We start from the raw sequence: 27575 nt of genomic DNA, 5'->3' as shown, positions 1-27575 counted from the left end.
TCAGTGACAATACATTGGAACGTATTGTCACCAAAAACATAAAAGAAACACATTCCATGTCTAGTTTTTTTTAATTAAAAAAATAAAAAAAAAAATAAAAAAATATTTTTCTTCCACTTTAAAGTGTGTGAATGTTGTAAAGTATCTTGAAATTTTTAGCTTGTGATGTGACCAAATCTTGAAGTGTTAAAGGGACACAAACACATGAGCACATAGAGTCTTAATTTCAATGTATTGTCATCAAACTTTAACAATAACTGTCCCTTCAACTTACTGCAAATTCTGAAAAGAAGCTGTGAAAATGAGCCATGTTTTTTTTAAAATGTTTCCTGATTGATTTATTGTGATACCCCTGTGTGTAATTTATGCTCAGTCAAAAATGTAGTTTTTAAAAATGTTTATTTTTCCTTTTTTAGTAAACATTAGAGAACAGCCAGCATCATGAAGATACTAAAAACAACAACAAATTATGGAGAAAAGTAACTGACAAAAAGATTTTCTAACTTCTGAAATTCTATTAGTATTTCAATACAGGAGTTTTGCACCAAACAAATTGTGCGGGTTGGGATTTTAGTAAATGTACCTAATAGCTGCGAGTGCAAAGTCTTATGAATACAAATCTAATTTCTACAGTTACAAAGTTATCCCTGCAGGAGATAAATTCACTTGAGTAAAGAAGCGTTGAAATGACGTCACAGGGGAAAGTAATCAAACCCGATCATACGAAACACGACCTTCTCCAAATTCAAAGATGGCTGACGACAGTGGACCGGTCGGGTGGAGCTGCCAGCTCAGCTGAAGGGACCACTTGGGGAAATAAGTTTGTTTTTTTTCTTTCTGTGTATGTGAGAGATAATTTCCTAATCACCATCTAAATCAGCATTTTGATAATCGGAAATAATTTCATACATTCACATGCAAACAGGTCTCTCCAGTGATGCCACAATAAAACTATTCCTGAATCTGCCAACAACGGGAAAACAGCAGAATATGATGGAATCAAGTAAAAACATAAAATATGACCACTTTTCTTTCAAATGAAATGCTGACATTATTAATAAAACATTTAAACTGTAATTACAGTTACATTAAAACATGTGGTTTTAATGAAAGTCAATACAATAGCTTTGTAATAGCTTCAATAGCTTCAATACAATGAAGGTCAGCAGGGGGAGTATTTGATACAACATAAAAACATATAGATGATATCAAATAAATTTTGGTGGTAATGGGTAACAACCCAGTTAGTATTTATTTTACAAAAATATTGAATGAAATAATAACGAAACTAGTCAAGTCAAATTACAAAACAACATCAGGTCCTAGCAAGTTCAAATGATTATCATGTATTCTGACTATGTCACACATGTGGGTAAAAAAGAAGAGAAAAGAAACTTGAACAAACCCGATCTCAGTAAGGTACTACCGACTTCTGACACGTCCCACTTCTGCTCTTTAACAAAGTGACAAGTTTACGATGCGTGACTTTCTACTGGTTCTACTGGTTTTAAATACGTTGTGCAAAAGACACCAGAAATAACCGACGTAAGACAAAAAGTGGAAGCTGTTGTCACCACAGCAAACCCATCCTCTGCTGTAAAACCAGCAGTCTGGAAAGATAAGCAGAGAGAAAATCCCAGCGCCTCAGGGCCGAGACAGAGCTGATAATAGCTCCACTGCACCCACTGTGGTATGCAGAGAGTAATTACTGAACGACCTGTACTTTCTTGCTGCCGTACAAAAATGTTTCAGCACCTCTGAAGATTAAGACGGAAAGACTTTTTAAAAAAAATTTTATTTATTTGCACTTTTGTTGTTTTTTATTCACACAACACCCACTTCATTACAACAAGTTTATTAATCATTCAAAGTTGAGCTCAGAAGTATTTATAACTCCGTCACATTTAGGTATAAATTAATAATTTAATCTGACCAGCTTGTAGCCCTGGTGGCCTTGATTCACAGGTAGCTTGAACAAAGACACCTGTGTTTCAAGCCAAAGACAAATGCGTTGACGACTCTTACCTCTGTTTATGTGGCGCCTCCTTTCATTCAGAAACAGTCAAATGAAAATAACTTTATCTTGAACAGTTCCAGGGGAATAACGTATAGGTTTGAGCTCAACTGTGAGAACTTCAGTGGTGGCAATAAAAACTGACACTTTGTTAAAAAGGACAAACCTTCAAAAGGGTCAAACATAAAGGCACAGATGTGGAGTTCCAAATAAAATATTAGCTTGTAAAATGTTATTTAAAGGGGCAGAATAATCTAAAATCACCTTTTTTGAACTTTATATCATGTTATAAAGTTACTCCCTTATCATAAACCTACCTGGAGTGTTGACTCCCCCACTCAGATCCTTCAAACTAGCTAGCAATAATTAGCAAACATCTGGCAAACAGCTTCTGCTGAGTTGATTATAAGAGCTGCATCTCAATGCAACGCAGGTAAAAATGTTCTTTAAGGGTTAATAGAGGCGTGACGTTGTGACGACTTCCTGAAGACGAAGTTTTAGAAAGAGCAGGAGCTTTTAAAGTGGAACTAGACCCCTGGGAAAAATCACAACTCCATCTCTTAACTCGCCCCCGGGAACGCGGGGCTGTGACGAAGTTCTACGAAACTGTACCGCTACAACCAATAACAGAATACAACTGCCTAAAGCACTGTCTGACCGGAGGAGATGGTTCTAGGGTAAGTTAAAGAATCGCACGAAAATGTCAAAATTTGCACAGAAACAAAGATAGAACCATAAATATCTTTTTTTTAAATGTTGATTTGGGGGTGAGTTTAATTTTAAAGAGACAGAGGCCCAGTTTCAAGGTACTAAACTACAAAGTCAAATTTCTTTTCAGTCATATTTAATATACATATAATTTTTTTGAAATTACTTGATCCTGCCATTAAATGGGACTATATGTGACTTCATCAGAGCGTCCAAGCCGTCACTTAGACCCCCTCCCCACACAACCTCTTACAGTTTCGGCTATCATCTACTTTTCTCTCACCACAGGAACTCTCTCTTCATCCCTCCAAACTGCTGCCATTACACCAACCCTGAAATTTGTTTTTACTGCAGACCCCTCTTACTTCATTAACTACCGTCATATATATCTACATTTCTTCTCCAAAATAAAATAGTTACCTTCCAATTCACTCCCATCCATTCTGCAATAATCATTGTGAACATTTTCAGTCTGGTTTTCGCTCTGAAACAGCGCTCACTGAAATCCCAAGCGGTCTCCTCGTGGCAGCTGATTCCGGACTTCTCGCCATCCTCATCCTCCTTGACTTGTGTGTTGTGTTTTCTTTTAATTGATTTTATGTATTTTTTGTTCCATGTCCTTGAGTGTCAAGAAGTGTCAAGAGGGAGGATGCTTTAGATACAAAAAGAGATTTTAAAAGGAGATAAAATGAATGAAGTATCTAATTCTATAATTCAATTATATTTCTTCAAGTTTTCAATTTGAAAAAGCTAAGAAAAGCTCAAGGGGTTTGACAATTTCTTATATAATGCCTGTTAAATGATGGTAAGTGCCTCCATCTAAATAGCTACTGATAACGATATATAGCAAAACAGATAACCCTGTGTATGTGTAGTCTTCAGGTGGAAATTTGTGACCTTGTCTTTCTTTGTAGAGATATAGACGCTTTGAGCTTCATAATCGTTGCCCTTCTCTGACTTTTGGGTGATGCAGCTGACCGGAGGATCAAAGGCGGCCATTGTACCTGTGCGAGCATCAATTGTTGAGTACAAAGGCCTCTACAGTCCGCAGACCTTTAGCGTGGTTGACCTGTGGCATCTGAGCCGGCTCTGAGGCAAACCCACCCAGCCTCGACAAACACACTGCTGGATGACTTCAAACGCCGCACTCATTTCTGAACTTCATTAGCTCACATGAAAGACGAGCAGTTTTCCTTTGAGGCAGACCGTTTTGTTTGATCCAATGCGGTGACTTATATGGAAACGGCGCAGATTTAGGCTTTTTCTCGTCTCACCGCTGTGCATGTCGGCCTCGGTGGATACACAATTCCTAGTAATTCAGGTTAAGCTTTCCGTGGAGATGTTGTTCGCTGAAACTATCATTTGACTAGCTGAAAAACAAATATGCCACATCACTCGCTTTAAACTTCTCCACAACTTGCTTCCCGACCTCTCTGCTGTGTTCAGAAAGACTTGTAATTAGGATTCCTTCAAGGAAAACCACGAGTAATATTATCTACTGCCATGCCCTGTATGTGTAAACGCAGTTTTAAATGGTTCAGGTTAAATCCTGCACAAATGCACCATCTGCTGGTCAAACGTTATACTGCAGGGGCGTAGGGAACAGCGCAACCTACATTTGGAGGCCTCTAGTCCTCGATGCGGCCGTCGCGGGTTCGATTCCCGGACCCTGCCGACATTTGCCGCTTTTCTTCCCCGCTCTCCTTCCCCCTTCCTGTCAGCCTACTGTCATATAAGGGACAGCAGAGCCCACAAAAGACCCCCTGGTGGGAAAAAAAAAAAAAGTTATACTGCAGTCACCCTTAGGAAACAAGGTATTATGGGTAATCCTCAGAGCCACGAGGATCACTGACAAGGTACGGTAGTATGTTTCTGTTATGTCTGACAAGGATGATTACAAAGTATGTTTATGGTTCTCATTTATGCATATTATTAAACTATGTTCATTGTAGGTCACGATGGTTCTCCTGTCGTGTTTAGGTCATGAAAGTATGTCAAAATATGTGAAAATACCACGTAATACCAGTCTGTTTCTATCAGACTGACCTTACCTTCGTTCTTATTGTGTGAAAAAGCAGGTATGTTTTACCTAGTAGGACTTTGTTATTGTAACAGATGGTTAGAGTGAGTTGTATGTAAATATATATATATATATATATATTGTTTTATTACGACAGTAGAATGACTGAGTTTTAGAAAAGACTTTGAAACTGTTCAATTGTTCAGGAATGTATGTACAAGTTCTGCGTTAAAGCAGTTTTTTTTTCTCTCTCCTCTTGTATGTCAGGTACAGCTGAAATCTACCTTTGTTGAAATGATAGCTCTACATACGAAAATGTTTTATTCTTTCAACATTTTCTCTAAATGTTAATTGGATTTCAAGCTTTGTTAGGCGGTGGAAAATTGTGGTTAAACCAAAAAGGGACAGCATTGGTTTACAGGAGACATTTTGGTGGGTTTAGAACGTGAGAAACTGAGGAGAGAAGGTTTCAACCATGTCTTCACCTCTTCAAATGGAGTAACACAGCTGAAGTCACACTGGCTGGTTTTTGATGATTCTCTGTCAAAATGGTTGAATTATGTCCAAAATGTCAGACTTGATTCTTTTGCAATAATTCAAAAAAATATTTTCACCTATAGGAGAGTAGACTGATGTTGCAGTCTGTTTACTCAAGTTTATCTGTGATGTATAAACTTGAGTTTATTCAACTTATCTTATCCTTATTAACAATAAGATTAAGATATCCTTATTGTTCTGATGTTTGGTGAATAAAAATAACTAAATTCTTGCTGAGCTAGAACAGAAAATAAGTTTGAGTGTTTAGATGTGGAAGCAGTGGAAGGGTTAGTAAATAAAAACATCACCAAAAGTTCAGTTCTTTAGTGACTTGAAGTAATTTTAGTAACCAATGTCTAGTCTGACATGTTGAGGACCACCGAGCCGCAGGACAGGTTGGCCCTTGAAATAACAGCGTTACCCACACCGGTATCAGTCCGGCTGTTTATTTAGTGACGTGTGAGAAAACTCCCCTCCCTAGTTTCCAGTTGATACACCATCTATTGGGATACATTATTAGGCTGGGTAGCGCAGGACAAACCAACACTTTCCGGGTGGTGACACCAAAAGGGTGGAGCACACACCCCTCACTGATAACAACAGGGAGAAAAACAGGCCAGTGTGTGAAGCATTTTATTCCATTAATAGGGTCAAAGACTGGCATCACGTCAAGAACATAAGAATTCGTAACGTTTGTTCCAACCATGCATCGGCGGTGAAGGACAAGTCTGCAGTGGAGATGTTGGCCCGTTCTGAATTAAGTCAAATTGCTTTATTGAATATAATAGAAACAGCCTTTATTGTTCCGCAGAGATGAAATTAATTATTTTAGGTGTTATGTGGAAAATCTAGTCTGCATACGATAGAAGGAATTGATTGTTTAGACTCTTCTATTCACACGGGAAACTTTCTTCTTCAAAAAGGGGAGGACACGGAGATGATCAGAAATGTCGAGGCAAAAATAAGACGGAACATCATCGTCATCAGAGGGAATATTTTGGGAACCTGGATGACAAAATTTGATCCAATTACACTTGGGGAGTGTACAGAACAAAACCTCTTCAACCACAGCTGGCAGGATTTAATCTCACAGGAAGAGCAGGTGATTACATATAGAATCAGAACCAGTACTAAAATTACAAACATATACAGCACTAGAAATAGCTGATTTTAATACATAAAAATTACTAAATGTATGAATAACCTGGTGAAAGTATGACTGAAAAATTTACTCTAATTTTTCCCCTTTATGACTAACTAAATAAACCAGAAATATTGCTGTTAACTTAAGTCTGTATGTGAACAGCACCACAAAAAGTCTATTTTATATCAGTCAAGTTTATTTGTATAGCACATTCCAGGACATTCCATAAAAACACAAAAACAGTAAAAACAAACACAAACCAGGAACAAACGTTACATTTTGATGAGCGCCATCATCAAAATCATCGGCAATATTTCATTTATTACGTTTCAGAAGCAACTCTTAAGCCGGTGTTTTTTTAGCCCTGATTTGAAGGAACTCAGTGTTTCAGCTGTTTTGCAGTTTTCTGGACGTTTGTTCCAGATTTGTGGCAGATAGAAGCTGAATGCTGAGTCTCCATGTTTGGTTCTATTAGCTCTCTAATCCTAACCCAGAAGACGGTTGATACAACAACAGCAAATCTTTAATGTACTTTAGTTCCTTCACAACATATCACACTAAATTTTCATTTTGGTCCAATTGTTCTTCCGTCCATCGCATCTACAAATATAGTATGTTTGAAATATTCAAGGATTACCATGCGCTGCTATGTGACCAGCCATAGATCAGTCAAATTGAACTACCGTATTGCAGTTTAATTGAGATTTCTTAGAAAATACGACTAACCGCCCTGGTGAGTCTTCAGGGACGTCCTGCCACATCCTGGTGCCACTCTTGAAAAGCCAGATATTTTTTAAGTCTCAAAAAGATAAGTATTTAGCACCTTATGAGTTATTTATTCTTCTGTCTTTGGTGTCACATCTTATTGGATGTAATGAAAACGTAAAGTCGGGACAGGAAAGACGTAAACGTTCCCTTCCTCAACAACTTCATCTCCACATCTATCAGGAAGTCCTTGGGGTCGCCAACTTTCCTCTGCAAATAAACGGCACCTGTGAAACTGTTCAGCTTGCGGGCGCTGAAGTAGCCCCCTTCGTTGCCTTTGACGATGCTGATGACAATGTTGTCACCAGGGTAGACAGGTGACGGTCCAATGCGGAAGATCTGAGCCGGAGTGATGGCGTTGGTCTTGAAGGTCAGCTGATGGTACGTGATCCGCAAGGGAGAGTTCTGACAGTCTATGGAGTTGGGAGGACAACCGATCCGCTCGCAGTGTCTAAAAATAATACAATATGAGAAAAGAAATGTAGAAGCAACTGTTGTAGTGTATGTGTGTTTTATTCAGAATGGCCTTTGTTGGAGTAAGCAAAACAAGAAATGATCAAATTTAATGTTCACTCAATTCATGCCTTAAAATGTTGTTATAAATCAACCTAAGAAAAAAAAAAGATCCAGTTTGGAGATAAACATTTTCAGAAAGGATTTGAAGAAAAGCTTGGATGATGAGACTCACGTGTCCGACACCTTCTTGTAGTTTTGAGGACAATCAAAGGAGAGACACTTAAAGCTGCCCTGCAGGTTATAGCAGGTCTGAGAGAAGGAACAGTTGTGAGATCCAGTCATGCATTCATCAATATCTGTAAACAGAACCAGCAGATGTCAGAAAAAAAGAATAAAAAAACCTGACAATTAGAGGTTCATTAAATAACTTTGTAAGTAGTTTATATCATGGGAGAAAGGATACTGATTTTATGGGTTTATACATTCTTATGGGCAAATTGTCGTACTTTTCCAAACGTATCCTTCCAGAGCTCTTTTTTCTTTTAACCCTTTATATTTAATACAGTAAAAAAAAAAAAAAAGGTCTACTTTCCTCTGACTTTATGGCAGACATTTCCACAGTAGTCCAATTTTAAATTTGAAACTAACAAATGGATCAATGAACTCGCCATACATGCATTTACTTTTTCCTTATTTGCAAAAATAAATAAATCAAATTGTAGACTTTGGATTAAATATTAAAACTGAATTATGATCCCAGATGTTTGCTCAGTGTACTAAGTATGAGAACTGAAGAACGTAGTTTCTGTTCTGCTCAGCTCCGAAACATCTTAAAACTCTGAGGTTTGGATAACATTCCTCTAGCAACTATAAACCTTGACTCAAGGTTTTCAGTTAAGTCGCATGAAAACTAATCTCTTAATTTAACTACAATGTACCAAACAAATACTTTAGATCAGCTTGATTACTTCTGCTGACGCTACTTTACAAAGAAGAACAATAAATTTATTTCTGTTGATGCAAGCAGTGCTTCCTCTGCTGTTGACCTGGGTCTTCCACTGCCTCAGAACAAAAACACTCGTGCACCGTCCGTCACATCAGCCTCCCAGACAGGAGGCCGCAGTGAGACTAACCTTTACAGGAGCGTCCATTGGCTGCTGTAACATACCCATGAGGAGGACAGGCACATCGATAGCTGCCTACAACATTAACGCACTGGAAGACGCAGAGGTTCCCGATGGTCTGGGAACACTCGTCAATATCTGTGGAAACACACAAGTCGGTTTTTGTTCAAGTTTAAGACGCCTGGAGCAACCTGAAAAATATTTAAGGTGTCGGGCTTTTGTACTTCTTCTTAACTATGTTGACATTTAATGTTGTTATTAGCAGATATGTCAGTCTTCACACATAAAGTATAGAAAAAGAATGGCCTTCATTTGGTATTCTGACACCAAAGGAACTGCAGTGATCTGTTTGTCACCAGCATGTACAATTAAAGCACATTGAATAGAAAGGAAGGGGAACAGGAAGCTGTGTTTTGATGCAATTCAGGTTTAGTCATCTTTACTAGAGTCACTGCACCTTAAAACACAAAATCTTACAAAAGTATTTTTGGTCTCGCTTGTAGTGTAATTATCTTAGTGCACTTGAAGCAGGACAAAACTAACTTACAAGTACTTTTTCAGCAAGACATACGAGCTTGTTTTGAGTAAATTATCCCTCAACACTGATGAAAACGTTCTAGTTCCATTGGCAGATCATTTCTTGTTATAAGTGAAAAAATCTGCCAATGGAACTAGAACTTTTTCATCAATATTAAAAGGTATTATTGACTTAAAGCAAGCTCATATATCTTGCTGAAAAATTACTTTGAAGTTGGTACACATGAAATAACACAAAACTAAGATATTTGAAACTAGAAACAGGACCGAAAATTACTTTGTAAGAGTTTGTGTTTTTACAGTGTGGCCCTTCTTCCAGACATTGGTGCTTGGGATAAAGAGATGTTTAATGCTACAGTATTTCATAGTAAAATTGGAGCATTTTATGCACAATGTCACTACTCAATGCCAAGAACAGGATCAGCTAGCGCCCGTGATGCAAGCCCACCATTGACAGGGTCATTACTGCCGTTGGATGAGTGGCAGCTGAGGGCCGGCATTTCAGACAAAGACTCACCTGACCAGCAGAAATCAATCTTGATCTGGTGTATGAGGATGAGCAGCAGCAACTGGATTTAGTTGGAGTGTCTTCTACAAACCCAGCATGGTGGAAACGTTACCTTCACAGGTATGCCGGTCCTCTTTCAGGAAATAGCCTTCACGGCAGTAGCACTGGTAGGAGCCGTATATGTTGACGCACTCCTGGCTGCAGGGGTTGCTGTCGCACTCATTAACATCTGGAGAAACACAGTGAAGTTTATTTACATTTCTACACTTGTCGAGACGTCAGATTAACTAGAATCCAAAATGCGTCACAGATGCTTCCAGCATCTATTTCCTGTTGGAAGAAGGAAGCCAGTGGCACAGAATTCCTGTTTACTGTTTGTATGTATATTTGTTCAAATAAATAAACTTTTTCCTGTCAGTTTTCTGTTCAGTAAAGGCCACCAGTGCCAAAAAGCCATTTAAAAAAGGAAAAAAAATATTTCAATGGTAAAACATCAAGCATGGCGATAGTCCACAATGAACAAAACCAACAAGCACCAAATGCTTTCAGAGTGTCTTGTGCTCATTCAGGAAGCTTTTAATAGAACCCCGCTAATCATTAATGAACCCAAGCATCCAGTTTGCTTCACCTCCTTCAGTAGCTGCTGTAATAGCCAAGATTTTTCGCTCTGTGAAGCGCATCCCTGTAAAAACACACAAAACCTCAGCAGGAACACGTCATGTAAGCATATTGTCTGACGCTCCTGGAAGATTTCCAAATTAAATCCGACTCGAGCGAAAAAAGCAACTTACAGAAGACATGATAAAAACCATCAAAGCTCGTACAGAGCATTTGGCTTTTCATGCAACCAATTTACGAGTTACTTCTGTGCCTTGCACACACTCATTCAGACTCATTCTCCATACACGATGTGGTGAAATAAAAGCATGGAGCATGTCTTGCCTTCACAGTTGTTTCCATCCAAAGCGAGAGAGAATCCAGTTGTGCATGAGCAGCGATACGAGCCTTTGGTGTTTTCACAGGTCTGGGCGCACAGCCTCCCAGGAAACCGCCAGCATTCGTTTATATCTGCAGGTACGTGAGAAGGAGTTCAGACGGCCATTCACATCAGTTTGCAGATTGGTGATTCTTTTTATTTTATTTTATTTTTTTCACAATTTTAACTTCAGCAGGAATTATCACAGGTTCCCCGGTTGGTTATCCGCGAGTTTAGCTTGTGGTGCTACTATTTTACAGAACTACTAGTTTGTTTTGAACATGTTGGAGGAAACATTTTAAAACATATTTGGTTTTTATTCAGTGGGTGAAGAATCTAGAAATTTTACTCAAGTAAAAGTAGCGATACTTCATAGTAAAATTACTCTAGTAAAAGTAAACAGTGCAGTAAAAATACTCTTAAACGTACATTTAAAAAAAGAAATAAATTTACTCAATGTAAATGTGACTAGTTACTGCCTGACTCTGTCAACATCCCCACCAAACATCCACATGTGCTGCCCCTGCAGTCTCCACTCAGTGGCTCCTACCTGTGCAGACTTTGCGGAAGGCATCGTACTGGTAACCAGTCTGGCAGTCACAGCGGTAGCTGCCGGGAAGGTTCTGACAGATCTGTCCCGCTCCACAACGATGGGTCCCCATCTGACATTCATCCGTGTCTAAACGCGCACAGAGAAACGGAAAGCAGCTCATCTGTAGGCCACCTTAACAATACCACAATAATCTATCAATAACCTGTCGACGCCTTAACTGTCACCCACAAAACATTTACGAATAAACATCTGGGTGTGTGACAGTTAAGGTGTCTGGTAGGAAATTGATGAATCTTTTCAGCGAGAGTGAATTTCAGAGACATGTTGCCAGCAGTTCATAGAATAAAAGAACAATGTTCATTTTACTCAAACATACACCTGCAAAAAGTCAAATCAGAGAACCTGGTCATCTTAAGTGGGTTTCTTAATTTTGTCCAGCGCTGTACAGAGCTGTATTTAACCAGCAGAACTCACCGACACACTTGGTTCCGTCGGAGCTGGAGTGGTAGCCCTGGTTGCACATCAGTATCTTCTGCCGACACGTGTAGGAGCCCACTGTGTTGATGCAGGCAGAACCGGCGGAGCACGGCTCCCTGAGGCTGCTGCACTCATTGATGTCTGCAGAAACACAAGGACAGAGGGAAACGCAGAGCAGTGACTGAGAAGAATCAGTCAGGGATTATTTCTGACTGTCACACACACCCTCCCACCATTGAGACGTCACAAACTAATAAGGTTGAATTTAGTTCCCTTATACAACTAACAGCTAAATTATTATTTTTGAATTTAGTTATAGGAAGACTTTGATGGACATATGATATAGATCAGTTCCCACTCTCAATTTTCCGTCTGTTTTGGACATAATCATTTATTTCCTTTCGCCAAGGCTGGTCTAGTTCTCCATCTATGACACAAAGGCAGCAGAATAAAAATAAAACACAATATAAGGCTGCAAACTTAACCACCATATTGCAACTGTGCTAACAAAATGCAAGTGCATCAGTTAAGTCCAGCAGGTCATGATCCCTCTTGGACAGAAGAGCTGACGGTTTCTTACCGATACAGTTACCATGAGAGTCCAGTGTAAATCCACGGACACACTTCAGTTTGGAGTTACATCTGAAGGAGCCAGCCGTGTTCACACACACCGAGCTCTCACCGCAGCTGTGGGTGTTCCCAATGCACTCATCAATGTCTGTGACAAAAAAAAGAACAAATGGATATAAGTTCAACCTGGTGATGGAAAAAGACTTGGTCTTCAGTTAGTCTGAGTTGTCATAATGCCCTTCCATCAGCAGGGGGCACTGTGGTTCAAGCACAGAACTAGCATGGACCGTTCTGTCTATAGTTTATCATCTTACCTTAGCTAAAAGTTGACAAACATAATTGGCATCAAAACAGCATTTGTAATTTTTTTATTTTTATTTAAATGTATTATTTATTTAAATCAGAACTTAATCAAAACCAGTGACTCTACCTCGGCAAACTCCGCTCTTCATCTGGTATCCTGCAGGACAGCGGACTTGCAGCTCACATAGAAACGAGCCCGGTGTGTTCACACAGCGCTGGTCGGGCCGGCAGCTGTGTGTGTTGCTCTGGCACTCGTCCACATCTGTGGAAGAAATTATTTATTTATTTAGAACATGACAAGAGGTATAAAATCACACAGATGAACAAGGAATGAAAAAGGACATAGTTTTGCACCACAAAAATCTTAACATGCTCAAAAAGGAGAAGGAAGTAGTAAGAAACTTATGAACTCCTACCAAATAAACTCAGAATATTTTCAGATGGACCCTCATTACTAAATCAAATGAAATATACAAAATCTAGAAGGAAAAAAAAGCATAAAAATAAGAGTGTTAGATGACGAGGGTGAGCTGATCAAACAGCAGATAAATCAAACCAGCTCATCATATCCAGTCATGCATTGTGTGAAGTGTAACAACAAATGACATTATTAAAATCCTACTTTTCTTATGATGAGGATTCATAAACAGAAGTTCCTTAAAGTTGTACAAATGAACTGCAGATTTTTATTGATAAGATATTCAGTAAAAAGGAAGGAATAATGATGAAGTTGTCTTAACGATTTGGGTGTTTCGATGTTTGTTGACGTCACCGACTGACTGGAGCCACTATCAGGCACCAGTCAGTCGCCTGATAGTGGCTCCATTTCAAAAACTTTCATTAAATCAGTGCTTCTCAATTCTAGTCCTCAGGACTCCCTGCTCTGCATGTTTTAGATGTGCGTCTTTACCAGAACAGCTGATTCAAATGATTGAATGACCATCAAGTGCTGCAGAAACCTGTTAATCACCCACAGATTCAACCCAGGTGTGTGGCAGAAGGGAAACACCTAAAACATGCAGGGAGGACCGGAATTGAGAAACACGGCATTAAATGAACTCTGGTCCAGGTGGGTCCTGGGTTGCATGTTGTTTATTTTATTTTTCCTCATCAAATTTTTTTTTTCAACCTCAAACAAGTCAACGTTCTATTATTCCTACATCGATGTGACACAGTACAGCCCCCCTCCTTTTTTTCAGCCATTCCAACAGCTTAATCCATTGTTTACATGTTGGATTGTGTTTTTTCTGAGCTGCTTTTGAACGCAACATGAGTTTGCGTACGAGAGAGCGCCACTTTCACACCAGTGGATCAGTGGCGGCAGACACACGTCTCTGGATACGACCGACCAGATGTGTATGGAAATTATGTTAGAAAAGAAACAAACATGCTGCGAAATGAGAAAACAAGAAAGGACATGAACTTTACCGCCCGTCTGTTCAATCGCACAAGGAACAAATACGCTTTTCAGTGTGTGTGTCAACTGCAAACAGATGCGCATTAAGATTCTAAGAGTCCATTTAAGTTCAAATCCAGATGAATCCCTAAGAAGCAGCGAGATCCATCACTTCGTAGTGGGACGCTTGTGAGAAGTAAATTACAGTTGCTTGCAGATGCTGCAGGTGTCATTATTTAAGCAGCCTGTGCATGACAGAACCTCAGTGACAAGTTTCCCACAGCTGACTTTACAGTCGACCTAAATGTGTGTGGAAACCCTCAGACGTCCACTTCCAAACCAGACTCCATCCCACCATTTGATTTGTTTCATTCCAGTCTAAACTCAATCCTGCCCACACACAGTTACACATGGAAACACTTAGGCAAAGAAAGCGCTCCCTCTGTTTGCTAAATAAGTTGATATGGGAGTTGGTGGTGGTGGAGGGGATTCCTGAATAAACTCCTCCAGGACTGCATTTCCCGCATGCACACTGGATCACGCTGGGGCCACACCTGCACACAACGTGATCAAATAAAGGAAACATTCCCGACTCCACCATCTATCCTTCTCCTGGCTCCATCGGCGACTGGAAGTACAGCACACTGGATTTTTAGTACAGTCAGGAATTCCTGCTATGTAGCCGAATTCCAGACGAGCATAATTTAGCTCTTTTCTCCTTTCTCACTAACATCAGGGCCAAGTTCTGCAAATTCACAAATCAGCTTTCTAGCTCGTGTAGCAAATGTATTTATGTGGGTTCTTCCATAGGGAATTAAAAAAAACAAACATACAATAGTATGGTAAAGTTCTTCTTTGTTCCAACATTCAGGTTCAAAGTGTATTATGTAGCTGCTTCTCTTGCTACATTGATTTTACCCTCTTATGTGCCTTTTTACCTGGTTAGTAATTATCTGTCAAAAATATATATTTTTTTTTAATTGAAATGAGCTTCTTTAGCTTTAGTCCACTGTTCTTTAACTATCATGGATAAGACCTGGTTGCGTATAATTTAGCAAATATTAAAAAAATTATAGCAATGATGCAGTAAGACGATGCTACAAAAGGAATTGAGGGAAAGCAACATTGTCCTCTTAGACAAATGAGACAATTCTAGTTTAAAGAAGAGCTTAAACAACCATTACGTCAAACTACTGCTCACCTACTGGCCTCACGTGTATCATGACTTTAATGTTACTTTGATTTAAGTATGAGCTCGGTATTCAGAAACATGAAAAAACAAGAATAGCGTGCTATTTTGGAATAGTATATAAGTGACAATGGAAAGAAAAACACTGCCGATCAGTTTTCCTCCGATGCCTGGTTATCACCAAGGTAACCGACTCATTGTAAGCTTTCAATCAATCAATTGAGTTGATTTGTCTAGGACATTTCAACAACAAGGCAGTTAAAAGTGCTTTACACCATAAAAACACAGATCATAGAAAACACAGTCGACAATCCAAACATAACGTCTCGTCTTGTGGCTGTATTACACGTCAGAATGTTTTATCAATGTTCCATTTATAATGTTTCAAAAACATTAAAAATGCTTTTGATATAAAAGGTCAAAGCTTCCAGACCAGCTCTTCATCTCGCTAAATTCAAAGACGTCTTATTACATCTGAAGCTGCCACCGACTCTCTTCAGTTAATAGAAGATCTCTGGTCACTGCTTTATTGCTCATCTGTTAATACAATATTAACTCAGTGACATTAAGGTTTCGGTGATGACAGGACGTTCTCTGAGTTTCTCGCCTGGCAGGATTTTGGACCCCTTACCTTCACATGTCCTGCTGTCGGTCATCAGTGAGAACCCAGGGAAGCAGGAGCAGCGAGCCTGGCCTGCTGCTGCAGCACAACGCTGGCTGCAGCCACTCTCACCTCAAAGAGAACAGCAGCAGAATCAGTCGTCTCTGGATTCAATACAACTACACTGTTAGCCCAGATGTTTACTCTAATCATTGCAATGTCTGTTTATGGTTTTTCTAGGATGCAACGTGCCCTACCTCCCTTTTTAATTCGTCTCTGAGGCGTCGCAGTCGCACATCTGTCTGGATATTCAGTTGACATGAATATCTGAACAACTGAACCTTTACGCATTTTTTTTAATTGTAGTGTTGTACATTTACAATTGTTAATGAATTTCATTACAATTTTATGAGTCAAACCATCATGACATAACTCAACTCATTTGTTTGTTTAAAGTCTGAAAATGCGCTGTGTCAGCGCCGCGCGAGCAGGCAGCCTTACAGCAGCTCTCAGAGATTTTGTTTTAAAACCTTTTTTTTTTATACATTCGGTGGATTTCTGTTACTGTTTTTTTTATATAGGTTGTTGCTTTTTTTTTTTTTTTTTGTCTGATTTAAAAAAAATTCTGATGATCTGAAACCATAAAGTGTTTTCAAATAGTGCAAGGACCAAAATCAGTTAGGAGAGAATGCCTGCACAATCCTAATTCCACTCATATTTTTGGATTACCTGCACATGGATGAAGGTGGGCGGGGCTTGTGGAGGTCACAGTGGTGTGAGCGTTGGTGGTGGTAGTCGTATCGGTAGAACTGATCAGATCTTCCACATGGCTGTCTGTCGCTGGACTCACTGCACAACAACAACAGCAGAAGAGATAAAGATACTTTAACTAGACTCAAACTTAATTTGGGGCAACATTGTGTTGTGCAACAACATGGTTTGGTTTTAGTCATTTTTGATAGGCAGTTATCGACTATTTTAGGAACTTGGATCAAAATTGGGGGTGCATCGATTGCACTTGTCTGGCCGATCACCGATTACCGATCTTTAAAATGCCGGAGCAACCAATTCAGATTTTGACCAATACCAATTGTTTTTGTCAGAAAGTCGCTGAGTTGGCAAAAGTGGGGTGACTATTAACTGTGAACGTGCAGACATGACCTGGTGGGACCTCTCTGACTGCAGAGCAGAAGAGGACAGTGGTTGACCTGTAGACGTTTGCTGAGGTAGATAAGATCGGCTTCACATGCAATCTTGGCCAGTGACTTCTGGTGATGGAGGCACGGCTCTGAGAAGACCAGTGGGTGTAGACAACAAATGGATTCTTTTACGTTTCCTGTTTGGCAGACTAATTGTCAGCTTTGCTGATGTGATGTTACCATCTCATTTCTTATTTTTAAAAGACTCAGTTGACTGCTGAGAATGACATTTGAGGGCCTATTAGCGCCCCCAAGTGGCCATATAACTGTTAAACAAACAGGCCACTGTACAATTTCCTATTAAGGTGAGTGAAATGTCTACATAGTGTGAATATACAAGAGTATGGTATGACGTTTTCAACACCACTGAAACTAAAGGCAAATACCCAACAGTGTGAGGAGGACAGAAGGTCTTCTACAGGTTGTAAAAACTACCTGGCCTGGGTAGGACTGCAGGTCTGGATTTGTCCCGAGTCCACAGTGGCGACTGGCTTTGACCTTCCTCTTCCTCACAGCAGGAAAGGAAGATGTGGCCACATGGATAGCTCAAGTGCTTGTGGGCATTGCAACCTTGTCCTTCACTGCGCATCAACAAGCCAATAGCACAGCAGCTGCAGCACACCTGTCCATGGACAAAAGAGCAAGGAAGCTACAAATCACCAGGACTGGTTCAAATCATCGCTATAAAGAGTTGTGACAAGAAGGTTTAGCAGTGAAGTAAACGTTGTTTTCCCCCCTCAATCTTAGCAGCTTCAGTTTTTATAGTGACGGTTACAAGCAAAAATCCCTGCACCACAAAAAGTGGTTCCATAAACTATGTGCCTCCCAGCTTTGCACATCTCCAGGTAAATGTCTGGCCGTTCTTCTTACTGCAAAGTTCAATCTCTGTCTGATTGGATGAAGAGAATCCTTGAAGATTAATTTTTTAGGTTTTGCCACAGATTTCTAATTGAATTTAGGTCTGGACTTTAACTTGGCCAAGTTTTTAAAAAACGAATATTTTGAATATAGACTGAAAGCAGATGTGAATCGACAGTCTGCTGTTTGGTTTTACAGGGACACTTAACTCACAATCACATCAATCAGTAGCTGATACTTTCTGGGAACAGCCATTTCTACAGCAGCAGCAGATTATACAGCCTAGCATTTCCCTCAGTGGTGCAGTTTGTCAAGGATTTGTCAACCATTCATTTTTTCTAATTACAACGCGGGACGTGTTTACGTTTTTAAATTTGCGGCGTGTCGCTCTGAGCAGGCTTTCATCCAGCAGAACCCTGCATTTTGCTTCGCCAATCTTCAAATACACAGAGCCGTTTCCATGTCGCTGCTTAAGATGGTTTTCAGGAACACGGGGTTCACGGGAGGACCAAAACCTGGGTCAAGTTCCTGTTGTTGAGCAGCCACAGTCTGCTCCATGATTTTCTAAAACAAGGCTCCAACAAAACAGGGGGAAGTGTGTGTCTGGCTCTGTGTTTTTGGTCTGGAAGAGATAACCAAGTTAAACCTAGAAAAGAAGAGAGACCATCTGGACTACTGTGGGTTGAGTCCTTTAGCTTCCTGCAGGTAAGCCATGTTTTTACGATCTGTAATGGCACCAATCAGTCATGTGTTTGATGAGACAAACCAAAATTAGAAGATGGCGTGTCTTAAATAAATATTTAAGTAAGTCTGGAATAGCACAGATATTCTGTAAGTTTTTCATCATGCCTGTAACATTCTCTTTATAGCTCTATACTTATAGTTCTATATGCATGCAGAAAACTAACACAAACAGCTACAACGGTTTGGGTGGCTTGTTCTGCATACAGGGGCAAAGGATTTCAGCTGCAGTTCCATGCTGGACAACATATTGTGCCATAGAAAAATATTACAAAAAATAAATAAATAAAAACTCCTCTGACTTTCATATTTCCTGAAACTTTCCTCTGAAACCTGGTGAGTGGATTACTTGGCTCGCTGGTTTGGCTCTGCTGCCTTAACAAATGAACATCTGGCTCAGGGGCCAAACCACCAGGTTTCTCCTTAAAGAAACAGAGACGTGCAGTCAGAGCAGACTAAACATTTCCATATGGAAGTATCTACAGTCCAAGCGGATACAAGCAGAAATGAGAAACTTATTACGTTTTCTTGTTGTTGTTGTTGTTGTTGTTTTTAACAGATTGACCTGTTTACACAAACAGACATCTGCTAGCACTGAGATCTGAAGGTTGAAGTAAATCTCAGTGGGGTTAAAATGAGCATCTTTGTTGTGTGATCGCTTGGAACAAACCGTTCCTACAATTTCCTCTCTTCATTTTTGTCAATTGCACCATCAGAAATATTGACTCGTTTCCAAGTCCGACTCGTAAAATAAAAGAAAGAGCCCCCATTTCCCTTCTTGAATGACTTCACCGTTTGTTCTCCATACAACCAGGTGGATGGATGTTTGTCCGACCTACTCATGACTTGTCTTTAGGCAGCGGCCATCTTCCTCCTCGCTTTGCGTCTGTTTTCTGTACCTGGTATTCGTCTGAGCACGAGTCGTTCCCGTCGGCTTCACAAGCGCGTCCCGCTCTGGCAGCCACCACTCCTGAGTCACACCGGCTCTCCTTCACATGGCTGAGGCAGCACTGCTGCTCCACTACACTGAGACACAGAGACCACGCATAGTTACAACATGCTGAAAGAAGGAATATTGTAACATTAACACGAAGAGAAATAAATAAATAATAATTTTAAAAAAAAAAGGTCTAATCAGCCAAAAAAATCTAAACCAAGGGTGGGTGCGGTATAATCTGCAGATATCTGCAGTTTTTTTGGCTGCATGAATTCTTGATTAGACTGAAGCATAGCGAGTTTCAACTCAACATCTAATAACTCAATAACGCATCCTTTCACTTGCCTTAAGGCTAAACCGAAGTGCATTTGCTCTGCATGCTCTGAGGCTGGTTCTGTCTTTTGTTTCCATGTTTTTCTGCCGCCAAACGTTCTGATGTTTTAAACTTATTTCCCACCTCTTAAAGGTCTGCTAATGCGCTGCTGAGTTAAGAAGTCCTGTTTGTTAAATCAGGAAAAGTAGTAGAAAACCGTAGAAAAAAAATTTTAAAAAAAAATCAGGCTTTAAGAGAACAGAGATGATTCCCCCTGCTCTGTTTGCTTTCTCCTTCCTCCACATTAGCCCCCCCCCACCCCCGGAGTTCAATGATAATAAAAGAAAAGAACAATAATCACACAAAAGTTGAAGTGCTGCTTACCTGCAAACAGAGTGCTTGTCCCTGAGCGCAGGAATGTTTTTGCAGTGGTTTTTTTCCCTGGCCCGTGTCTGACCGGCAGCACAGCAGCTCTGCAGCATGTCCTCAAAAGATTCCCCTGGATCTGCACCCCAAAGACACGCAGTTGTCACATTCAACCCATAAGAGATTGATGGATAAAAAAACCCAGCGCGGCCATAATTGGTCTGCTCCTGCAAAGAGCGGACCACAAAGAACAGACGTGCAGTAAAAACAGAGAATCCAATGGAAGACCTCCCTGAGAGCAAGTGACCTTCTTGGCAGCCCCGAGTTAGAAACGTAGCATCAGAGACTGATGTCAACAACGGTCAACTGTTTGCCACAGGCCAGAACGGGTGAGATCCAACCCTACCTGAAACTCCTGGCTGTAATGTTTATTGCTTGGTTCATAGTTACGTTTTTAGGGTGGAAAGTATTTTGATCCACCCTGTTTCTTAAATGTACTACAAAAAAACAAACAAAAAAAATCTAAAAACTTAATTAAAGCTGCCCTCGCAGCTCAGCGCCACTTCCGTCTCACGATGACCACCGGGGCTCCAGCACCAGCACTCCGTTGCCGTCGTCAACGCTCTCACACAGTTCCAGCACCATCCACAAAGCGACGCATTTGGCACATCTTCAGTCCAGTTCAGTAAGATTCCAGCGTCCAAAATCCGACCTTCCACACAGGATTTATTGTCACTTCCTGTTTTGTGGTGAGGGATTGGCCAGGACTTCTTGTAGAGTTTGATGCACGTCATGTCTGGTTATCAACACATAGAGGATATTGTTTTCAATCTTATATCATACACAGGATGAAGCAGTAGGAGTGACCCAATAATCTTCAGTGTCTTCTCTGAGTGGGCGGGGCTTTAGTAAAGTTATTGTCGCACCACAGCGACATGTGCAGCAATGCTCCTTGATGCATGAAAAATCTAAAGGGATGATTTATCAAGGAGATATAAACGTTGGAGTAATCTACGGGGCGGACTAGAGTTGAATTCCAATACAATCCTATTGGCTTCTGTAGAGGTCAACAAAAGTCAATCTTATCCAGTTTGGTGCAAATCGGATGATGCGTGTGTGATTTAGAGCCAATCGTATGCATAAGGTGAAGGATTGAAATGTCCCATTCTGCCACACCGACATACTGCAGCCACCAGAGCCAGCGTTGAAAAGATTTCACCATCATGCAGTTTGATGTCTTCCGACACCTGTGTGAAACAAAGAGTAAAAGAAGAAGACAACCGGCAGCAAAAACTCGCCACTTCCTTTTTTGAATTCACGCCCACCTTGCCAAATATTCTGTCTGGGCTGGCAGCTTTCTTGGGGTTCCCTGCCAGGAGCACCAGTCTGACATCATGCTGCTGTACAGTGAGTGGAGTGGTGGAGGACCCAGGTGGGGGCGCAGTCGGGGCTGGAGCAGAGGAATGCTGCTGATGGGTTTCACAGTGGGCAAAGGAGCAGCTTAGCTCCTCTGCCCTGGGTGCACTCAGGTCGCCTGGTGAAGTTTGTAACATCTTACATGTCCGGCCTCGCCTGCTTTGCATTGTTGCTGGACAGGTGGGACTCTATGCACACCCTGTGGACCATCTTGGATCGTTTCATTTCTTTTTTCTGGTCAGCTTGAGCAGCGTTGTAAAACCTCTGTTTCCTGAGCAGGAGGCGGCGTGGCGGGCCCTGAGGAGTGTCCAGACCTGGCTGCTCAGCCACGGTTTCTGATTAGGAAAAAGTTCAGCTGTATTTTTGCCCTCACAGTCACATTCTTGATGGAGTACTGGATATAGTCCTCTGAATGTCTCCAGCTCTTGGTGTTCAAAGAAGTCCCACTATGTCTGACTGAAGCAGTCCTACAGTTTACAGAGTGTATTCTCAGCGTCTGCAACAATCTTTTTGGCAGGCCTGGCTCTGCGTCTGAGGGGGTGGGGGGTGGCGGAGGGAGTTTGAGGGTAAGAAGGTCTGACTCGCGAAAGTGTGGCTCTACATGCGTGCTTGATGTTGGTGTAAACTTGACTGAAAATGTTCTTTCCCCTTGTAGAACATTTCAGACGCTGGTAGAACTTTACGAGTAAAGTTTTCAAGCTGGCCTTGTTAAAGTCCCCCTGCAATCATGTCATCACCATTGTGGTGGGCCCCCTGCTGTTTGTTAATGGTGTTCAGCAGGAGAGATAGTGCTGTGCTTATGTTGGCGTTAAGGGGGAACATGCACAGCCGTTACGACCACAACACGCAAATCCCGCCGTGTCCTGTTGGTATTTTCAAAGGAGTCCCTCCTAAACTAATCTGAGCAAACTACAACTTTAATATCGCAGAGACGCTGCAAGCAACAATAAAATGAAGACACGACAGTCGTGGCTCAGTATTGCAGTCGATAACAAAACGTTTTCCTTTTCCGGCAGCCATTGTACAGCATAAATCCAACAGATAAAAAAAAACAACAACAAAAAAACAAACTAAAAACTTAGTGCCATCTTGCAATGAAGTGGCTGGAGCTCTGCTTGAGTTGCCAGGTGACGGGCCGGGCTTGGCTTGGTGCTGGTGGGTAAAAAATTGTGACACAATATTTTCGGAGTCCGACATGATTTCACAAAAACTGCAAACAGGAAATGTTTTTGAAATGAGCTGTTTTGCAGACACCACTAGAACATTTAGTTGTTCCTAAAAAAAAAACAACTGCCGGGTGTTTTCTTTTCGTGTTTTGCTCTTGGACCGTTTCTAGCAGGTGGAGAAACCCACATGGAAGGGCAGAAACATGCAAAAAGTGAATTTTGCATAATAGTGGGCTGCTGCTCAACAGGTGTGGGGGAAACTGTAAGCTCTTTTCTCTGAATTTTGGATTGCAGTGTGCGAGTGTTCAAACGGCCACGTCCTCTTCATTTCATTTCATTTCATTTCATTTTTATGTGTTTGGCACCATTGGAAAGCTTAGAATCCACACCTAAGCAATTAAATAAATAACTGGTTCATGGTTTTGCCATGGTCAGTTACATAGTCATTGCAAATTTTCTGTTTTCCACATTGTTTTTAACCCCATGAAGCTTATTTTCTTCCTGTCTTTGAAACTATTTATCCTGCTTAAATTTTTTCATCTATGAGTGAAATGAAAAAAACAAAAACTTGATGTGTACAGCAAACAAATAATAATCAAAAACCATCTTTTGTATTTCAAAAGTCTTGCAGGTGATTCAAAATGACCTGCATTTGGGATTTGTTTCCCAATGTTAATGTAGAGTTAGCCAGTTTGTCAGCATGTCAGCGGTGGAAGAAGCTTTGTGGGTTAAAAGCAGCAATGAGGTCAGTGCCAAGAACAGACTGGGTTGCTTGGTGAGAAACTGTCATTTTTTCCATTTCTGCAAAAAGGTACAAGCTCTCATTTGCAAGTATTTAGGAGATGACCTCAGAGTAATAATAGGAATGTCACCTAATTAGTGGTGAAACAAGTGGTTTGGCTGTGCTGGGACCAACTGGAGTTTCAAACATGACGGATTTTCTTGATGACAAAAAGCTGAAAAACAAACAAAACAAAAACGAGCCACTTCTCACCATGACTGATAACAGCAGCAAAAGCTGCGGTGGCGCAGGGATTAAGCTCAACCCACATATGGAGGCCTTGGTCCTCGACGCGGCTGTCGCAGGTTCGATTCCCGGCCTGGTGGCCTTTGCCACATGTCTTCCCCCTTCTTTCATTACCCGCTTTACTGTCAATTCACTATCAAATAAAACCTTTGACCCTTTAACTGTCATCCCAAATACTGTCACATGCAGGTCAATGGGTCAATGGGGACACCCAGCTGATGTACCAAATACCATGACTCTTTTTTTAAGCCCAGTTAGCAGGCATTTTCGCTTTCATAGATTAGGGAAGGGTGTCAAGAGATAAAGCTGATGGTTTCTTGTTACGTTTCATGAACAGAAGATGATGACTTAAGCAAATGTAACTCACCTCCTTCTGGTCTGTGGCCTTCGTTTCCTTCTCCGTTCCCCTCAGCCTTCAGGTCCACGCTGTTGGGACTACGAGGAACATCTCCACCGAGCTGAGACTCCAGAGGTCTGATAACTGAAGGTGGCTGGGACGCAGCAGGGATTAAATAAGCCGTGGTTGTTTGCTGATACTCAGGAGTACCCTGCGACGGACTGCTAGACTCGAAACTGTTGTGGCTTTTCTCGTTTTGCGTCATCCTAACCAAGTCTATAGATCCTGGAAGAGATTCTCGTCCTTCTTGATTAAACCAATCCTCGCCATTTGGTTCATGGAGTTCTTCAGAAAAATGTGCTCTTGAGTTTGCGTCGTCTGGAGTATCCATGTTTTTCAGTGTGTAGAGAGGAAACTCTACCACTTTCTGGTCAGGAATATTCTCCGTACCCCTGATTAGATGACTTCTGCTTATCTGACTGGCTGAACTCTTGGGGGTTACACCGCCTGATGCATTATGGGAATGAACCTCCATCTTGGTGCTCCTCTGATGATGATGAAGGTCTTCTGAATTCTCCTCAACATTATTTATATAGTTCTCTGGAAGTGCAACACTTCCCAGACTTGGGTGTGCATAAAGTGGGTATTCCAGTTCTGTGTGAGAATCTACATCTCTGCCTGATGGAGTTTGTGTGTATTGGAGATCCTGCCAAGACGCAGTTGCATTTACGGATGGGCTGGCAGTACTCTGCTCAGCAGCAGAGGGAACTTGTGTCACTATTTTTTCTGCCAGATGGGGATGAACTCTATATTGCTCTCTCAGTTCCATCTTTTTGGGAACCTCTGAACCCAGGAGGGAAGAAGTTCTTTCAGATCTCTCAGAGCCTAACGAAGCAACTTTGTTGGAAAAGATGGCCGGCTGGGTGGGTAGAGCAAATAAATCCACATACGCCTCCGAGAAGTCTGCATGGTTGTAATCATATTCCTCTGGCTCGTCATCGTCACTTGGCAACTGTATAAAATGAGGAAGATTCCTACTGGACGGACGGTTATTCGACGCAGAGAGCTGATCAAACCTGGTGAAGAAGCCATCTCGTCCATTGGACGCATTGTCATCTGTAATCAATGTCAATTGGGGGTCGCAATCGGGATCAGGGTAGCACATGAGCTTCCCTCCTTTATCGGGACAGTGGCAGACCCTACACGCTTCAACATGGAATGAATGTCCTGCCTCATACTTCTCCCCTCTGTGAACACATCCAATGCGTTCACACTGCTGGCAACCGTCCTCAGGCTCCAAAGTCTCAATGCAATTCGGTGGCAAATCCGGACAACCGATGTAGCGGCAGGTGATGGGGCCGCCTCCGACAGGGCAGGAGCACTCGGTGCTGCCGTAATCCACAAAGTAGGACTGTCCTTCAGGGACAATGCCGTTCTCGAATCCGGCACGGGTGCAGTCATATCTCTGGTAACCCTCACACCTACATCCTTTCTGCAAGCACGAAGCGCAACACCCATTGCTCTCCGGCGCTTCTTTGATGCAGTTTTCCAACGGGGGACAGTCCACACTGGAGCAGTCATGCTGGCTTAAGCTGACGGGCGGGAAGAGAAGCAGCAAGGCGCACCTTAACAATGCTACTTCTGCCTTAGCCATGACAGCTGGGAAACGCTGGACGGTCAGCGGAAAGAGGGCGATCCTTTTCTGACTCTCAAGATTCCTTCAAAGATGCCGGAGCATTTTGGTGACGTGAATCTCCCTTTCTCTGTAGGAAACGGTAAAGGAAAGAAAGTTATTTCCTAATTTAAAGTGGACTATCAGTCAGAAATCCAAAATGGAGAAGATGTGTAAACAAGTCCACTCTTGTTAGTACTTATGCCATAACGATACCACATAATCTGATGATGTAATTTTTAAATATTAAATGATTGGTATTTTTATTTTATTGTCATTCAACTTTTTTTTCTTTTTCTTTTTTTTTTTACCAAATACTTTTTTTCACTCTTCCTTGAGTAATTTCTTGAATGGCTGATTTTTAGTTTTACGTGAGTAAAAACATTATGCTAAAGTAGTTCTACTCTTACTTGCGTACAACTTTTGGGTACTCTCTGCCTACCTCTGCTGGTCGGGCTTATTTTAAAACTTCAATTTCTGCATCCAGCTAGGCTGCCTTAGATTATCCTCAGCTTTCTCTGTAGTTGTGCTGCTGGAGGATACTCTGACCACTTTTTCCTCTACACCTGCTGTGAAGCTTGTTGGAGAACAGTTGGACAGATTAAAAAGTTTTAAAGGTAGCGTATTGTTCACCTGTAAAGTCCATTTCAGGCTCATCCTTAAATGTCACGTGAAAACCGAATATTCCTATACTTTTGTGAGCGGGGTCAAACGAAGGGTCGTCCCTCTATCCACAAACGCACAGCCAGCTGATCTCTAAGCAGTCAGCAACATTATTTAGATAATAAATAGCGGCAACAAACGCGGATAAATTGCTCACTCACTCTGCGCGCATTGCATTGCAACCTGTTGCTTTTTTTCGCCCCAAAGCTAATGAGTTTCCAACTTACCCTTTGCTGCACAGAAAGATCCAACATGTAGAATGACCAAAGGCACCATAAAACACAAGACACGGATATCCTTGGATTCTAGTTACTCGGATGTGTGTGTGTGTTTTTTTGTTGTTGTTGGTTTTTTTTAGCGGGCGAAGAACAGAGGAACCAGAAAACCCAGAGGACCAGGGGACGCCGCTGGTCGTTACCTTGTGATGAGCCGTTTCCGCACCGTCGCCGCCGCGTCCTCTCCCAGCCTCTGGAAACCCGAGGAGGCTCGCAGACCAGGGGGAGGGACGGAAAGTTCGTCCCGGTGGAGACCCGTAATGAGGAGCAGGCTCCGCCGGGCTGCACTGCAGTTACACCCAGGCTCCTGCCAAAGTTATTGAACGTTTTCACGTTTTGCCTCTTTCCAATGACAGAAACCAGATATTTACATTCAACAAATAAAAAGGACTTGCACACCCCGCCCCTCCCCCTCACTGAAATTAAATCTGACCAATATACCTCTCATTTCCTAAATGCCAGAAAACATTTTATAGAGATTTTTTTTTTTTTAACTTTCCTTGAATTCAAAAGTTTATTTGGTCATTATCAGGGACAAGTGTCTCTTAAAATGTATGAGTTGGGTCAAATCTTTTGGGTTCCCGTCCACAAACCTCTGATACGTTAGGTCAGTGGTTCCCAAAGATTTTCTGGGTCCCCCTATGGATTACAATAAAATCCCCCCCAAAAAGGAAAAATAAAAAATAAACTGGGCACACACATCGTTCAACCAGACATGAACCGATAC

At 41.4% G+C, this 27575-nt stretch overlaps 1 protein-coding gene across 4 annotated transcripts; it reads right to left on the bottom strand.

The window, feature by feature from the left end:
- Positions 1-6338: 6338 nt before the first annotated feature.
- fbln2 (fibulin 2) lies at positions 6339-27135 on the bottom strand. Of its 4 annotated transcripts, none has more exons than XM_044122934.1 (16): positions 26992-27135; positions 24269-26001; positions 20311-20431; positions 19576-19702; positions 17513-17699; positions 16608-16727; positions 15909-16010; positions 12820-12954; positions 12400-12537; positions 11817-11960; positions 11340-11468; positions 10756-10881; positions 9926-10042; positions 8778-8906; positions 7877-8000; positions 6339-7639 (listed from the first exon to the last, which is right to left on the bottom strand). In XM_044122934.1, exons 2-16 carry the CDS (start codon positions 25890-25892, stop codon positions 7279-7281), a joined length of 3684 nt encoding a protein of 1227 aa, XP_043978869.1. In that variant the 5' UTR covers positions 25893-26001; positions 26992-27135; the 3' UTR covers positions 6339-7278. The 4 variants fall into 4 exon arrangements, with proteins under 4 accessions (XP_043978869.1, XP_043978868.1, XP_043978870.1 ...); XM_044122933.1 differs by lacking the exon at positions 26992-27135 and adding an exon at positions 26801-26985; XM_044122935.1 differs by lacking the exon at positions 26992-27135 and adding an exon at positions 26544-26756.
- Positions 27136-27575: the final 440 nt, after the last annotated feature.

The sequence above is a fragment of the Gambusia affinis genome, linkage group LG07 (genome assembly GCF_019740435.1).
Source record: "Gambusia affinis linkage group LG07, SWU_Gaff_1.0, whole genome shotgun sequence".
In the NCBI taxonomy this organism is placed as follows: Eukaryota; Metazoa; Chordata; class Actinopteri; order Cyprinodontiformes; family Poeciliidae; genus Gambusia; species Gambusia affinis.
The sequence above is the reverse complement of the archived record's forward strand: the minus strand, read 5'-3'. Positions and strand labels throughout refer to the sequence as shown.